The sequence below is a fragment of the Oreochromis niloticus genome, linkage group LG2, assembly GCF_001858045.2.
Source record: "Oreochromis niloticus isolate F11D_XX linkage group LG2, O_niloticus_UMD_NMBU, whole genome shotgun sequence".
In the NCBI taxonomy this organism is placed as follows: domain Eukaryota; kingdom Metazoa; phylum Chordata; class Actinopteri; order Cichliformes; family Cichlidae; genus Oreochromis; species Oreochromis niloticus.
The window spans coordinates 27132922-27148761 of NC_031966.2; the positions used below are offsets into that span (position 1 = coordinate 27132922).

Below are 15840 nucleotides of genomic sequence, written 5' to 3' on the forward strand. Positions count from 1 at the left end.
AATCCTGGCATTTAAGTTATTTAAATGCAAGAGTAGTACTAAAACTATTTTATAAGTGTGCTGTGGTAGAGGCTGTGAGATCGCAGTAAATCGATAGTTACGGCACACTAACATAAGGCATCTAATCAGATAAATTTGTTGGAGAAGAATAACAAAGAGGTCTGATGTCAACATTATGTAATCAGTGTGGATTTATCGAAGAGCCAAAACACTGAGATGGCCTAAACATTTGAAAAACGCTACCTGAAAAAGCACTGTATGAACTAAAGTACTGTGCCACCTTCACGTTGCATCTGCAGTAGCTGCTTTGCTATGGAAATCCATCCCATGAAGCTCCCGGAGTGCTGATGTACTGATGTTGATGCATTGAGAGGTTTGGAGCTCTTCTGGCAGCTTATATTGAATGGCTAAAATTACTGCTGTATACTGAACTGTATATAACATAATATTGAAGCGCTTTCATGAACAGGTAAGCCCTTTCTCTAGCTTCTCAACCCCACAGTGAGACAATTCTTTTGGCTCACCCATGTTATATTATTTCTTTATTGCTGCTTCAGACATACACAATGTCCCATTTAAACATGGGATATGAGCTACAGTTATGGCCCAGAGTTTTGGCAGTGGCACAAAGTACATTTTTCATGCACTTTGCCTCTTCAGCTTTTGTTTAGATGATTATAAATTTTTTTACACGTTTCTATGATTTAGTGAAGAACAATCACATGGATGTTATAAGTTAAAAAAAACCTATTAACAAATAAATACAAATTTAGTTCTGGTAGTGGTGCCACTGCTATTGTCGTCTTTATATTCTAATTTTTTTCCCCATTCAAAGTATTCAAACGTGAGTGATTTCTTTTCATGTCCGTAACAAGACACTACAGATGACCCAGTTATTGACTATATCCACCCCGTCACAGGACGGAAAGCCGATTTCCCATTTATCACTGGACAGAAAACATAATACTGTTTATCATTGTCAGTCACAAGTAACCTGACCAGCTATTGTTATATGGAAACTTCATCACTATCACAGCAGGAACCAACTACTAATATAATGTTTGCTGCAACCCAAAATTGCACACCAGTAATTCCCGCTTAGAGTTCATGGAGTAGTAAATATACAAGGGCTATGTTACATTTCAGTTTTACAGGGAAGTTTGCCTTTAGTTATAGTAATTCACCTTGTTCCTGAAAATCTTCCATATTAGTGAAGGATGATTGAGTCTTCAGATGCCTAACAATATCCCCCAGCTCAGGTTGGCGGTTTCTCTTTATTCCTGAGCATGAAGGCACTCATTCACTTCCCGAGTCATCATCTTGTGTGTCAAGGTTTGGTCACCAAAATAATCAATGGTCAAGTCTCTTTCCAGAAGGAAGCCCTGAATTAATTTTTCCAGGGAATACACTAAAGCTGCTTCCTTGCAGAGTTGTTTAGATCTTTGAATTTCACATAGTCTTTAAGCTACGGGCTATTTGACTCGAGTTTTTACTCATGAAAAACTGAAACCAGAAGTCTTATATAACCTGTTTTCTTTCTCCAGAGCTCTCAGTCAGTTTACAGTTCTCCCATTCAGGACTTTCCCTTAATGTTAAAGTGACGTTTGCATAACAAACATACCTTTTATTGTCTTCCACTGATTTTTAACCCTTTAGCATGAATGCTCATTGTTCTAGTTTTTGTTTTGTTGTCAAGGAAAAGGCCCACTGATGACACAGATAACCCACTTGTAAACACCCCCTATGCTACCTGACAACAGAAGCAGTATCGATGAGCGTTGGGAGGGTTGGTGTTGCACCACCGTTATATTGTCTGTTTTGATGTGGGTGTAAAAAGTATAATAGCTGAACCTGTGGTATTCGTGCCTATTGTGTTTGAGTTCTCTGACTTGTTGATCAGTGTGTCCCAATACAAAAGGATTCATGTTGCATCATATTAAGAGTTTTCCTCATCGTAGATGGGCTTTAACACAGAGGAGGGTATTTTTAGCTGTAATCCTTTTCACGATGAAACAGTGTAGTGTCCATATATGGACACTATGGAATTATAATGAATGATGTGTGATACAAGCGTCACAGTTATCCCGTAAGGTAAAAATAGTTTATATCCTTCCTTCTATCGTTTCCTTATTATTGTTATTCCTTATATCAGTAATATTGTCTTTATAAGCACAAGACACAGGAATGAGGAAAACAATAATATTTCCCAGCACTATTTTGCATTTTATAACATCTTTTTATGATCTTTATTCCATATAAAAAAAAACCTAAACACACAAACTCTCTGTTAATCATCTACTATTATATTTTCTAATTAAGCAATATTCAGTGATAACCTCCCTGTGTAAATACATATGCGTGTAGTTCTCCAACTTTGTCTGGCATTTATCCACTTTAACAGCTAGATTGGATTGTAGTTATGTAAGAATGATGCATCGACAAACTTTCTTTTTCAGTTGTGAAAGGCCAGCACAGCAGTTAAGAATGTACCAAAGTCTTTATCTGCCAATCTCAAAGTCTTTCTCTCCCCACTAATAGCTCTTTTTGTTGGCAATTATTTGCTTGCATCAGCACATTTTTTGACCTGTACTTCAACTGATAGTGTTAGTTAAAGTACACAAGCATATTTGTTTTTTTAATCAAATCAGATACTAAAACATGCATTTGGTTTTAAAGTATCTGATGGGTGCGATTCATTTATTGACAAACCAGTCTGGCTTTAGTTTATTGCATCATTAGCTAGCTGACTCTTTAAGCACCTCTGTGATATGTAACACAGAACATGTCAGACAATGTTTTTTAGGTGTTTTTTAAAAAATTTTTATTTAGATGAAAACACACAAACAGAAATACTGAATTTATCTTCTTTGAAGGACAATAGAAGCAGATATAGAGATTAAAACCAACAACCTTTTATCCCATTTACCAATCCATTGCTTGGAAAAGCACAAAGCGTTGTTAACTCTTAATATGCTGTATATATAGCAGCAATGCAGGACAGCATTCAGTAGATAGAACCCACTTATGTTCCCTTTGTAATGAAACTTACTATCTCAAAATATTGATTTCTTCACGAATCAAGATAATAATAACATAAATCTATATTACAAATATTAAAAATAGTGACATGGCTCAAAATGTATTTTTCAGCTCTGCAATATGCAAAATGTATATTTTTTTCATATTTTGATTTGAATATATTTATTTGCAAGAATATTTGTGTTGCTGTTATGCTTCTGTGTAACTATAAAACCAATGTATCCCCCAACGAGTGTTAGCAAACTCTCAACTTTTTTTTTTCAGTTGTGAAAGGCCAACACAGCAGTTAGGAATGTTAGTCTTTATCTGCAAATCTCAAAGTCTTTCCCACCTCACTAATGGTTCTTTTTGTTGGCAATTATTTGCTTGCATCAGCACATTTTTGGACACATGTTTAGACCTCACATTAATAGCTACTAAAGGGAAAAAATAGCTACCAAAGGAAAAAAATAGAAGAGCATTATCCAGCTTTCGTCTTATAATGGAAAATGTTAAAAATTCTGTTGCATGCCCAAAGTTAAAGAAACATATAAATAAATAAAACACACAGTTGTCTCTTATGAAACTGTTTATCAGCATTGAAAAACAGAACAGATATCATGTTTAATTGTTATTATTATAACTGAAAGCAAAATACTCTTCTTTCTGCTATACAGTGAACCACATCTGCCCATAACACCATTTAGTACTTCAGTTACTTAAATAATTACTTTTGACCCCTTGGTAATAGAGGGACAGTTTTCGGGGGTGGGGGGTGGATTATTGTAATTTTTAAATGGTTCATCAAACATGTTTCTTATTGTGTATTAAAGTTGAAAGGTCACACTTATGTCATACCTGGCTTGGTTCCTTTTAAATCCATTGCACTGGGGTACAGAGGGAAAATTACAGAAACTGTGTCCTTATCAAATGTTTATTAAAGACACACCTTTGATGATCAGATAATACACCATAGTTTTTCAGTTTTACACAGTTATATGGTTAAATGTTTCCATGTGATATAAGACACTTAATGAACTGACAACCTATTCAGGTTGCCCATGATAGAGGTGGGACAGGATGGAAACCCCCCAACACAACCCTGAACTGGATAAGTGAAAGAGAATGGATGAATAAATGAATAAGAGGTTGAATAAGAGACAAAGGTTTATGAGATAAACGAAACCACTGAAATTGCACCAAATGTAATTCATTAACGATCCAAAGACAGACACCTTCATCTATTCCAGTTCACTGTGTGAGACTGAAGTGGACACATCATTAAACACACATACGCTCAAGGAGCAGGAATGAGGAAACCAGCCTACGTTCCCCAGCACTAGTTTGCATTTTGTCACATGTTTTTGTTTGCACTCCAAATAAAAACACTTGAACCATAAAACCAGCTATCAACTTTTTCTTTCGCTCTGTAGAAGTTCTGATGGTGTCAGTTGAAGTATATGTACATATTTGTTCTTATAATCAAATCAGATACTACAACATGTATTTGAGTTTTAAATTATCTGATGGGTGTGATTCATTTATTGACAAACCAGTGAGGCTCTACTTTATTACATCATTAGCTAGCTGACTCTTTAAGCACCTCTGGGATATGTAACACAGAACATGTCAGACAATGCTTTCTAGGCGTTTTTTTTGTAATTTTATTTAGATGAAAACACACAAACAGAAATACTGAATTTGAAGGACAATAGAAACAGATTTAAAGATTTAAATTAAAATCTCTCGCCCTATGACAGCTGGGATAGGCTCCAGCGCCCCCCGCGACCCTGAAAAGGATAAGCGGCAGTGAATGGATGGATGGATGGATACAAATATTGCTCCTGAACTTCTTTCTCAGGCTGTCATTGGACAGTGGATTGGACCAGAGAGTGTAGAAGGTGTAGCAACATCCCTTCACAATGTCGTCCCCAACAAGTGTTAGCAAACTCGTACTTTTTCTTTGTTTTTCATTTGTGAAAGGCCAACATAGCAGTTACGAATGCAGTTAGGAAGCCTTTATCTGCCACTCCCAAAGTCTTTCCCACCTCACTAATAGTTCTTTTTGTTGGCTTTATGTTGCTTGCTTCAGCACATTTTTGGACACATGTTTAGACCTCACATTAATAGCTACAAAAGGAAAAAATAGTTACTAAAGGAAAAAATAGCTACCAAAGGAAAAAATAGAAGAGCATTATCCAGCCTTCGTCTTATAACGGAAAAATGCTAAAAATTCAGTTGCTGGCCCACAGTTAAAGAAAAATATAAATAAGTAAAACACACAGTTGTCTCTTATGAAGCTGTTTATCAGCATTGAAAAACAGAACAGATATCGTGTTTAATTGTTATTATTATAACTGAAAGCAAAATACTCTTCTTTCCCCTCCCCCCTCCCCCCGGCAACCCTGCAACCCTAAACTGAATAAGTGAAAGAAAATGGATGAATATGAATATGAATGCATAAGAGGATGAATACCAGACAAAGGTTTATGAAATAGGGGAAACCACTGAAATGGCACCAAAGGTAATGATACTGTTGCTTAGTTTAAAGATTAACTTAAAAGTGACTTTTCTTTTCTGCTTCATTAATCTCAGTTTGATTTGTTTTAATTTGTGAAATTATTCATTTACGATCCAAACTCAAGTTTATTCCAGTTCACTGTGTGAGACTGAAGTGGACACATCATTAAACACACATATGCTCAAGGAGCAGGAATGAGGAAACCAGCCTACATTCCCCAGCACTAGTTTGCATTTTATCGCATCTTTTTGTTTGCACTCCAAATAAACACACTTGAAACATAAAACCAGCTATCAACTTTTTCTTTTGCTTTGTAGATGTTCTGATGGTGTCAGTTGAAGTACACGAGCATATTTCTTCTTATAATCAAATCAGATACCACGCCATGTATTTGAGTTTTAAATTATCTAATGGGTGTGATTCATTTATTGACAAACCATTGGGGCTCTACTTTATTGCATCATTAGCTAGCTGACTCTATAAGCACCTTTGGGATATGTAACACAGAACATGTCAGACAATGCTTTTTGTGTTTTTTGTAATTTTATTTAGATGAAAACACACAAACAGAAATACTGAATTTATCTTCTTTGAAGGACAATAGAAACAGATATATAGATTAAAAGCAGCAACCTTTTACCCCGCTTAGGAATCCATTGCTTGGAAAAGCACTCTTAATACATTGTATATACAGCAGCAATACTGGAGAGCATTCAGTAGATAGAACCCACCTATGTTCCCTTTGTAATGTAACTTATTATCTCAAAATATTGATTTTTCCATGAACCGAGATAATAACAATATATGTCTATATTACAATATTAAAATTGTCAGATGGCTCAAAATGTAGATTTTTTCATATTTTGATTTGAATATTTTTATGTGCAAGAATATTTGTGTTGCTGTTAGGCTACTGTGTAACTCCAACAAAACCAAAGTCTATTGCAGTTGTGAGAGAAGGTTCCTGCAGTCCCTGAGCTGGTCCAGGTCCTCCACCACTTCAATCAGCCGCTCGACCTTCTCTGAGGGAAGCACCACCTCTGCGTTGCTCCTGAACTTCTTTCTCAGGCTGTCTTTGGACAGTGGATTGCGCCAGTGACCGTAGAAGGTGTCGCAGCGTCCTTTCACAATGTCGCCCCCAACCAAGGTTAGCTGGACTTCACCGTACATGCGGTTGAAATTAGCGGGGTTGTCATTGGGATGCTCCAGGCGAACACGGCTCAGCAGAGCGTGCAGGTCAGGGCGGCCCATGGCAGCGGGGGTGAAGGACTGCACTGTCACTTCTCCATCCAGGAGAGCAGTGCAAGCATTGAACTGGAAGGAGTGACGTGCCTCGTGCTCAGACTCTGGGAAAGGCCTGTTTATGTACTTCGATTTGGGGACTCTGAGCAGGATGTCCTCCACCTGAGCTGGGGAGATGGTGCCAGGGCCAACTCCAACGAGAACCTTATGGACTGAGGCTGCAGCGTCTGCCACCCAGTGCATCCCCAGATGAGCAGGGAAGCGTTTGAAGCCAATGTCCTGTTCCTCCAGCAGGAACATATGGCTGTCATTACTGGGTGATTGTAAAGGCTGTGGCACATAATCTTCATAAAAAGCACTGAAGCCGGCTACCCCTGCAACCGCATCTAGGACCAAAGGACTTGCCTCTAAGCCTCTGGAGGCCAGGAGAGCTGCTTCTAGCCCCAAACGGGAGGCATTGCCAATGTGGAGGGGTTTGGACTGAGTGGCAGCATTAGCCATTGGGGCTCCTGCTAGAGAAGCAGCTATAGCCAATGCATGACTGCTCTGGGTGGGGTCCAGAGATAAGAGGCGTGCACACGCAGCAGCACTTCCCATAGTGCCTACGACACTAGGAGGGTGGAACCTGTTGGAAAATTCATCAGAAAGAAACAGAAACTTTGATTAGTTGTCTTAAATGGGTGCTACATATCGTAATGGTCATAATAGAGCTCCTGTCTGAAAATTTGTTTTTTCAAACAGCCTCTCACTTGTGTAAGTGAGCTCATTTCATGAGTGGTAAGAGTTTTTTGGTCATTTTAGTAATCAACAAGCACATAATGTGGTGACACATTTGAGGGTGTAAGCACATGGCAAAAAGAGTCCTCTGTCATTTTCTGCTCCACATGGCTAAGCAGTGCTAAAACTACCCACAGAGTCTCAGCTGTTCCCGCATGAGCACAAAAACACGCCTTTTAGAGCTTGTTGACACAATTCATAGACGGTGCATTACACCTCTGCAGCCTGCTTGGAAACTGCAGGGTAGAGATCAGCAGAGCCAGAGTCATCTATGCAGAATTGTCAATGAGAAACTAACCTAATATCAATGATACAATCAGTTAAGCATAGCATACTGTAATGTAGCTATAGAGCTCTAAAGCACTCACCTCTTGGGGATATTGTGGGCCTCATTAGAGAACCTCAGTAGTCGGCCTTGAATCTCAATGCCAACATTGAAAGCCAGTAAGAAGTCCAGGCCACTGGGCTTATTGTTAGCTGGCATCATGTCACTGAGAGCTAACACAGCAGGAAGGACAGCTCCGGAGGGATGAGTGGCAGGGTGCCACGTATCATCAAAGTCCATGGAGTGAGTCTGAACCAAAAAGATTTTAATGATCAAATGATTGGACATCACAGCCCTGCACAGCATTAGTTTAATGTTAAAATGAATTAGATGGCTACTGATACATTTCCTGAGCTTAGGGCAAAAACAGGTGCTTCCTGTTTCTGAAATAACCCAGTACCAAGCATCGTGTTTGTGTTTAAATGATGTAATTTAGCTCTCTACACTCACATTATTATTTTTAGTGCGCACACTCTTCCTGGCTAAACTTGGTCACAGGCGGCTTTTCATTAGAAAATCCTCTCACTTTACAATCTTTTACTGTCTGAGACTAACACAGGCTATAGAAATGAGCTTGGCACTCTGATGGCATCTTTAAAAAGCAATGTTTGCAGATGTCCTGATGTAATGATGGAAATTTTTGAGATTTTCCACCAACTCCTACTTTTGTTTACCACCCAGGATTGGACCAAAAACCGAGCACACACACATGCAACTTTTTAGGAGTGGTATGGGTTTCTGTGCACGTGAAATTGTCTGGGGCATGCTGACACATCTGTTCCACTTATTCATACTCACCGCCACTCCATTGACAAAAGCTGCCAGTATTGGGGAGAGTCTGATGCCCTTGCGTCCGTACACAGAGCTGGTGTCACCAGGAGCGTACATGTTCTGAGGGGAAGCGACGGAGACAGGTAAGCACAATGCAACATTTGACACTCTCAGTGTACACAGTCACACACATTCACACACACAAACTAAATGTTTGTCCCATCGCTTTAAATAACGATGGGACCTCAACAGGTTTCTGTGTAAGTTATATGACAAACACCTAAACTAAAAAAATCATCAGAAAGAAAGGAAATTTAAAACAAAAATAAAAGGTCAGGCTTCTGCTTTCACCTGTCTTACTGCCTTATATGGGAGGAAACATTAATAAGAAACCTTTATTTTTAATCCCTTTCCCCAACTCACCTGGCAGTGCTGGAGGGCCAGTTCAAACACATCTGTTGTGCTTCCGATCAGCCCAACTCCAATGCTGTCCAGCACCATTCTTTTACTGCGGTGGAGCACTACAGGGGATAGGTGCTGGGGCTTAATTTCACCGATAAACTTCCCAAAGCTGGCTGTGACTGTGTCCTCGGGCGCTGGCTGCTTCAAGACTGCAGGGAGGAGTGAATGAATGAAGAATGCAATGAGGAAAAAAAAAAAACACGGTCTGGACTAAGCAAAAGGAAAATGTGAAACGTGTGTTTCACAATGTGTTTCCTGGTGAACTGACAGAGTGAAACACAACAAAGGTTTTACCTTCCACTGCAGATTTATGGATTGCCCTGGCAGCCCACACAGGTCTAATGGCTTTCTACAGGACAAAGAGCGCAAAATCTTATTAGCAACAACCATGCTGAAATTAACACACATTGTACTTTCTTTTTAAAACATCTCAGATCTATTACACACTCTAGAGACAGTTATTTTCTACTCTGGCTTTGTTAATGTCTAAGTAAACATCGGCATCACTATAATGAGTAGAACTCAGCCGTGTGACTTTTTTGAAAGAGCTGTTGTGCTGACACGATGCTGCTGTAACAGGTGTAAGACAGCATGACTAACCTGCTGAAAATTTACCAAGAGCTCATTTAAGTATCACTCTGCTGTCTACTCAGAGAAACAACTACACACTGCAAAAATATGATATTAGGATTTATGTTTTTCTTATTCACTTGACTGAATTAAGTCCGGCAGCCAGTTTTAAATTGAGGCATATTTATTTCGTTGATTGGACTTATGAATGTTTTCTACTAAAAATAGTAATACAAAAATAACTTTTACCTTTACAGTTGAAATCATGGTTCCAGTCTGGTGTTTCTGTCAAGTTGACTGTCCTTCTTTCTTTTTCTTCTGAATGCAGCAGTTTTACCAGCAGCAGGGATGCTGATGCTTCTAAGTGTGAGACGATACCTGCCTTATATAGTCCAGGACTACAATGACATCTTATACCTGACTCAAAGGAACGGGGAAGGGCAGGCTTATCCATAACAAAGACTTATCATTTAAAAAAAAGGAGTTTCCACTGTGGGCAACGTCTTCAACATCACCATCGCCACAGCAGGAGGAGGAGGAAAGATTGAGATTTACTGTCCAAAGTGCAAAGATGATGTCACATCTAAGGGCTTTGGGACAGGGGAAATTACAGCAACTCCTCCTACATGAAGCCTTATTTATGGCAAACTGTCATTCCAGCTTCAGAGCACTTTGCCCGTTCATCTTTCTAAGATTCTCTGCCAGGTATGACTTTATTTTCACTTTCTTTATTACTTTACTTTTTAGAGGAACATGTAACCCAACTACAACTTAAAAAGCTGTACTGATTAAGATGATGTTTTTACGTGAGCTAAATAGCTTTACTTGGTTAAAAAATATGTAACCATTTAAAGTTAAATACAAGCTAAATGACACTATATAATTGATCTAACAGAGCCTGTTTTCTGTTAAATATTCAGTAAATGTTTTTCATTAGATATGAATAAAATTCCCTGTTAGTGCTCAGTGACAATTTTCAGTTACTGGAGCAGGAAAGTTGAATACGAGTTCTGTGTGTGTCTCTGCTGCCTTTAGGAGAGCCTGTAATGACAGCCCCTCAGCCTTAAATGTTTAGTGAGATACATATTGTTTTAGCCTAACTATAGTTAATTAACAAGATGTAAGTGAAGCTGTGTGATTCAGTATGCTGTATAGTGTATTTTTGGAATATTTCGAAGAATTTTAATTTAATTTTTTTTGCTATTTTTATGTGAAAATGACTCATGAATCTATAAATAATTATTTAGAATTATTTATTCATTTTTTTAATGTATTTTCCCACAATGTTTAAGTTGTTTTAACACTACATTACATTAGCCAGATGAATAGAAGATTAAGTCAGAATCTGAAATTTATTTTGAATGATTTGCATTGTTTGCCTCATTTGCTTCGTTACACATCTGTAGATTGACAGCAAAACTATCATGGCAACACCAGAAGGGTTTCCTGCCAGTTTCTATGGGGAACCAGGAGTACTGGGCATGCTAGCCAATGGGATCAGTGCATTCCTCGTACTTCTGCAGAATTTCAATGCAGCCCACACTGGCAAAGAAGCATATGGGGTGGAGAACATACTTGCAGGTACATATTTTTGACATTCAGCTATAATAATGTAAAAAAAAATTAAAAATAACGGAAGATTTAACTAAGTCATTTTCATTTTATTTAACAGGTGTTCATCTCATCCTGATTGGCGGTATATGCCAACTTATTGCCGGGCTACTTTCCTTTAGAAAATACGATCACCTGAGTGGCACTGCCTTTATTGGCTATGCTGCTCTTTGGGCTAGTTATGGGGCGACCCGAATCTACTTTGGTGTCTCTGACAATCAAACAACAAATCAGACAAGCAATTTGTCTCTGTCCACTGACCTCATGACCAACATATCTCTGAATGGCTCCGCAGAGACACCAGGTGGCTATTTCTTCCTGTCCATAAAAGAGTCAGCCATTGCGGGTCTGATCCCCTACATTTTACTGTCCTTTCTCCTGGCATTTTGCTCTGCCACAGTCAACTACATCATGCCTTTTGTTTTTGGGGCCATCACTGCCACTTTAATCTTTGAAGCAGTGGCTATAGTAGCAAGTTCCTGGGCTCTCGTAGTATCCGGGGTCCTGGAGTTGCTCATTTTGATCTTTGCCATCTACGGTTCAGCTGTACTGCTCCTCAAAGGTTTGACCCAACGTCTAGCCCTCAAAGGCTTTGGGACCCCCCTCTTTAATGTTCTTCTCTTAGGAATTGGAAACTCAGCAAGTGCGCAGAGCATTGGCCAAGAGAAGAAGAAAAACACCAAATATGCCGAACCAATGGCGTTGGGTTTCTTCTGTGACTCTATAGCTCCTTTCATATTTGCTTTCTACAGCTTCGGGTACATGAAGTCATTTGGTTTAGGAGCTGCCTGGATCTCAATCATCTCATTCGCCCAATTGTTCTCTAGCTACTATGCCCATCTGCGCCAAGACTGCTACCACACTACAAAGTTTGGATTTCATGCCACATATTGGCTGATTAAGGCTTGGGGTGAGTTTGTGGCGTCTGCTCTGATCGGAAATAAGAGCGAAGTAGGCTCTGCTAGAGAAGCAATGGTGGGAAACTGGTTCTTTGTGGTGGCAGGCTTGATTCTGTGTGTGGGAAGTCTGAATATGGACATCCTAGAACTGATCCACAACATGCTCTTTGTCCTAGTCACAGTTTCATCAGTACCCCAGATTCCACTTGAGGGTTACTACATCTTCTTTGGTGTAGCTTGCGCTCTGTTTACCGCAGTCTCCATCTATGGCACCTTTGCACGTCTCATCAACAGTATAGCAGAAAAGTTACTAATCCCTGTAGGGAAGCAGCCTGTCTCCACTGCAAATATGAAGAAGGCTTTGAAGTGGGGGAAGTCGCAACAAGTAGGCAGTGAGATGGTGCCCCACACTGACCAGGCGTCCGATGTTCTGTTTTACCTTTTAAATGGGGTCGCAGCTCTGTCAGCTATTCATTCTAAGGTGTCCAGTATGAATCCCACATTCCTTCATCTGACCATCCCTTGGGTCCTGATCTCTGGAGCGATCATCCAGGCTTATGTCAGCAGGTTGCAAGTCACAGGTGGTGGCCGGTTTGGGTCAGTCATCTCATCCATCTATGTGGGAGTATGGGCGACATGGACCTGGTTTCGATTTGCAGGTATGCCAGTACAAACATTAGTGGGGACATTTCCCTTTCTGATTTAGAAAATATTCTTAACCCAAGTTATTTTTTTTCTAGGTACCCTGCTTCAGCTCTCCACAGGGGCAGCTTACGCTTTCACAGCAGGAGCCATTGCCCTCCTGGTCATTAATGGTTTCCTCATGTTGATTGGTAAGATTAAAATTCACTGTTAGTTTCAATAGAAGATTTGTTGATTGGATTATTTGTTTCAAGAAGGATTTTTTTATGTGTGTGTGTGTGTTAGCTGCCTATAAGAACCTGGTTTTGCTGCTTCTGACGACTGTGATGGAAGTTGCTCTCGTCTGTTTCCTGCTCTCAACCCTCCAGCGACTGCCATATAGGCTGGAAAGTAAGTATAGATAAAGCCTCATTTTTAAACATAGGATTCACTTTTGATTAAAAATGATATAAAATGTTATATAGAGCTGATTATTTCTAAAACTATGACTTTTTTTTTTTTTTTTTTACAGTTGCCATGCTTGCACTGGTGGCAATAATTTGTGTATATGGCATTCTGGCAACACTGGTGAGCGGCATCTTCTCAGAGAGACTCATACCTATGGGTCCTCCCTTACTAAAGGTAAGCAGAGATGAAACTGACTTTGTGCTCCTTCTCAAAGTCAACTTTTTAAACATGCCCTCTCCACTGTGTCCTGTCTTAGGAGGTAAAGAAGCAGGAAACCTCGCCAGAGCTGCCATGTCCGATAGCCAGCTCACGACTTACCAGCGGTCTCTTGAAGATCGCTGGAATTCTGGAGCAAGGAGGAGTATGCGGCATTCCGACAGACACTGTGTACGCCCTAGCTGCATCCTGCAAAAATCCTCAGGCCATTGAAAAAATATACAACATTAAAGTAAGAGTCATTAAAAGATTGGCAAATTAATTCAATATTCACGTGTGTGTAATGTATAAAGCTTATTAATCTATAACCTGTTCCAGGACAGACCAGCCGAGAAGCCCATATGTATTTGCATTTCTAGTGTGGAACAGCTGGTGGCAGCCAAGCCTCCTTTCAGTCCTCTGCTCTGGGAGTTTATGAGGAATGTGTATCCTGGAGGCATCAGCTGCATTGTCAAGAAAGGAGACTGGCTGTTCCAACTCGGTAAACTTTGTAGTGCAGCGTAAATATGGTGTTACTGGAATTTGTGTCATTTATCAGCACTCACCTCAGTTTAATCTGTCTGTGTAGGAGTGGGACCAGCTTATGACCGTGTTGGGACTCGGGACAGCATCATGATTCGTGTCCCTGACCACACGGTTACCGGCCACTTGTGTAATATTACTGGACCACTTGCTATCACCTCAGCCAATCCAAGTGGAGAGGCAGACAGCACCCACCACAGCATGGTCATTGAGTAAGAGCTTGCAAACAGCTTACAAAGTAATAGACTGATCTAACCTGTGACAGTATTTGTAGTCCTTTTACAGCCAATGTTTCTGTAGAAGAGTGACAAATAATTTATTTTACGATGTGGAGTATTACTAATAGGTGATCGCTAATCGCTCATTTACCCACCCTTTTTTGGCACAGTCGACTCGGACACAAGATCCAAGGAGTTCTGTGTGATGGAGACTCTAATGAAGTTGTTGCTTCCACTGTGGTCAACTGCTTGAAGATTGATGAAGGTGAACGCAAAAGAAATCGCATAAAATTCAAATTTTGGGTGTTTTATGAAGCACCACCTAACTCTGGCTTATCTCACTCTTTCTGCAGGCACCATCACCCTTGTGAGAGAGGGCTGTGTCCCTGCAGTTAAAGTTTACCAGATCTTTGAGCGAGTAAAAAGCACTATGTTGTGATTGTTACGATTCTTTTCTTTAATTGGAGCATATGCTTGAATGGTTGCCTTCAGGATCAGCAGCTTTATCTGTCATTCTTTCTCTTTCTTTTCAATACTCTCAGGAACTCTCAATGCTCTTATTCGTGCTGTTTTATGTCGTTGTAATTGTGGATGTATGGGTATATGTTACAATAAAAACTCCATCCATGCCATCTGTTAGCTGTAGTAGGAACTTTATCTTAAATTGTATGCGGATGAAGAATCTGCTATGATACTACAGCTTCATGAAGATAACGTGTCTCGGATGTGCCATTCTAAAAATTATTTTTATGCTAACTACAGTAATAGTAACACACATATATGTAAAATTGTTGTTGTTTGCCTAATAATTTTTAAACCTGTATATATGTATTTAAATTATATTCTTTTCTTGGGTATGTATATGTATTTAAGTTCTTTATGTTTAATTGTACTGATTAATTATGCTGAAATAAATAAATACATTAACTGATGTTGTCTTCATGCTGTTGTTAATATTCCATAGTCATATATTACATATTTATTATTCAGCATTAAGAGAAAACAAACAGATTTTTAGAAAGATCCTTTACTGAAGCAGAGACTGAACCGATATGCACCAAGTTTTACTTCTCGATAAAGAAATAGTCATGAATAAAAATGAACACTTTGCAAAAGGCTTGAGCCACCCTTCATTTCCATATATTTTGCTTCCAATGAGCAAGGCTTTCCGGCCACTCTTTTTAAAGCGGTCCTAAGTGACCAGGTTTTAGTTCTCCAGGCTTTCTGAAGGTCTTCCAAAGGTTTTCTTTGGACATTAGCTGCCTTTTCACTAATTTTCAGTTCAGCTCTTGTACCTGACCATGTTCAAAGGAATGACTTTTTTTTTGTGAATGAATCACTCCAGCATTTAAAAAGTCATCTAACTGGATGAACCAGTGTTGCTTCTAAACATAACAGACAACTTTCCAAAGGATCCATTCTACTTTGAGCAGTTTGTTGCTAGAGTAGCAATTGGAAATTAGTTGGAAAAACACATCATTTGCCCTCTTTTTTTCAGTTAAATGCTATGAAAAATGCTAACGATAACATACAGTGGCTTAGAGTGCACCTGTGTGTAATCTAATGTCAGTACAAATACAGCTGCTCTGTGACGGCCCC

General features: G+C 39.4%; 2 protein-coding genes across 2 annotated transcripts; one reads left to right on the forward strand and one right to left on the reverse strand.

Moving 5' to 3' along the window:
- Positions 1 to 6039: 6039 nt before the first annotated feature.
- irg1l (immunoresponsive gene 1, like) lies at positions 6040 to 10073 on the reverse strand. The gene is made up of 6 exons (XM_025897211.1): positions 9936 to 10073; positions 9411 to 9465; positions 9078 to 9265; positions 8682 to 8774; positions 7927 to 8132; positions 6040 to 7406 (listed from the first exon to the last, which is right to left on the reverse strand). The coding sequence occupies exons 1-6, from the start codon at positions 9951 to 9953 to the stop codon at positions 6479 to 6481; spliced, it is 1488 nt and encodes a 495-aa protein (XP_025752996.1). The 5' UTR covers positions 9954 to 10073; the 3' UTR covers positions 6040 to 6478.
- Positions 10074 to 10305: 232 nt separating this feature from the next.
- On the forward strand, positions 10306 to 15169 carry si:ch211-153b23.3 (uncharacterized). Its single transcript, XM_003445948.4, has 11 exons — positions 10306 to 10391; positions 11093 to 11267; positions 11359 to 12855; positions 12937 to 13029; positions 13124 to 13228; positions 13350 to 13459; positions 13542 to 13733; positions 13820 to 13982; positions 14070 to 14235; positions 14412 to 14506; positions 14595 to 15169. The coding sequence occupies exons 2-11, from the start codon at positions 11111 to 11113 to the stop codon at positions 14678 to 14680; spliced, it is 2664 nt and encodes an 887-aa protein (XP_003445996.1). The 5' UTR covers positions 10306 to 10391; positions 11093 to 11110; the 3' UTR covers positions 14681 to 15169.
- Positions 15170 to 15840: the final 671 nt, after the last annotated feature.

Excerpts from the sequence above, each read along its gene's own strand:
- irg1l (XM_025897211.1), bottom strand. Across the intron at positions 8,775-9,077 it reads TGGCCCTCCAGCACTGCCAG|AACATGTACGCTCCTGGTGA; the intron begins GTGAGTTGGGGA and ends GCTTCCCCTCAG. Across the intron at positions 7,407-7,926 it reads GCCCACAATATCCCCAAGAG|GTTCCACCCTCCTAGTGTCG; the intron begins GTGAGTGCTTTA and ends ATTTTCCAACAG.
- si:ch211-153b23.3 (XM_003445948.4), top strand. The coding sequence starts at position 11,111 with ATGGCAACACCAGAAGGGTTTCCTGCCAGTTTCTATGGGGAACCAGGA. Across the intron at positions 13,734-13,819 it reads AAAAAATATACAACATTAAA|GACAGACCAGCCGAGAAGCC; the intron begins GTAAGAGTCATT and ends AACCTGTTCCAG. Across the intron at positions 14,236-14,411 it reads CACCACAGCATGGTCATTGA|TCGACTCGGACACAAGATCC; the intron begins GTAAGAGCTTGC and ends TTTTTGGCACAG.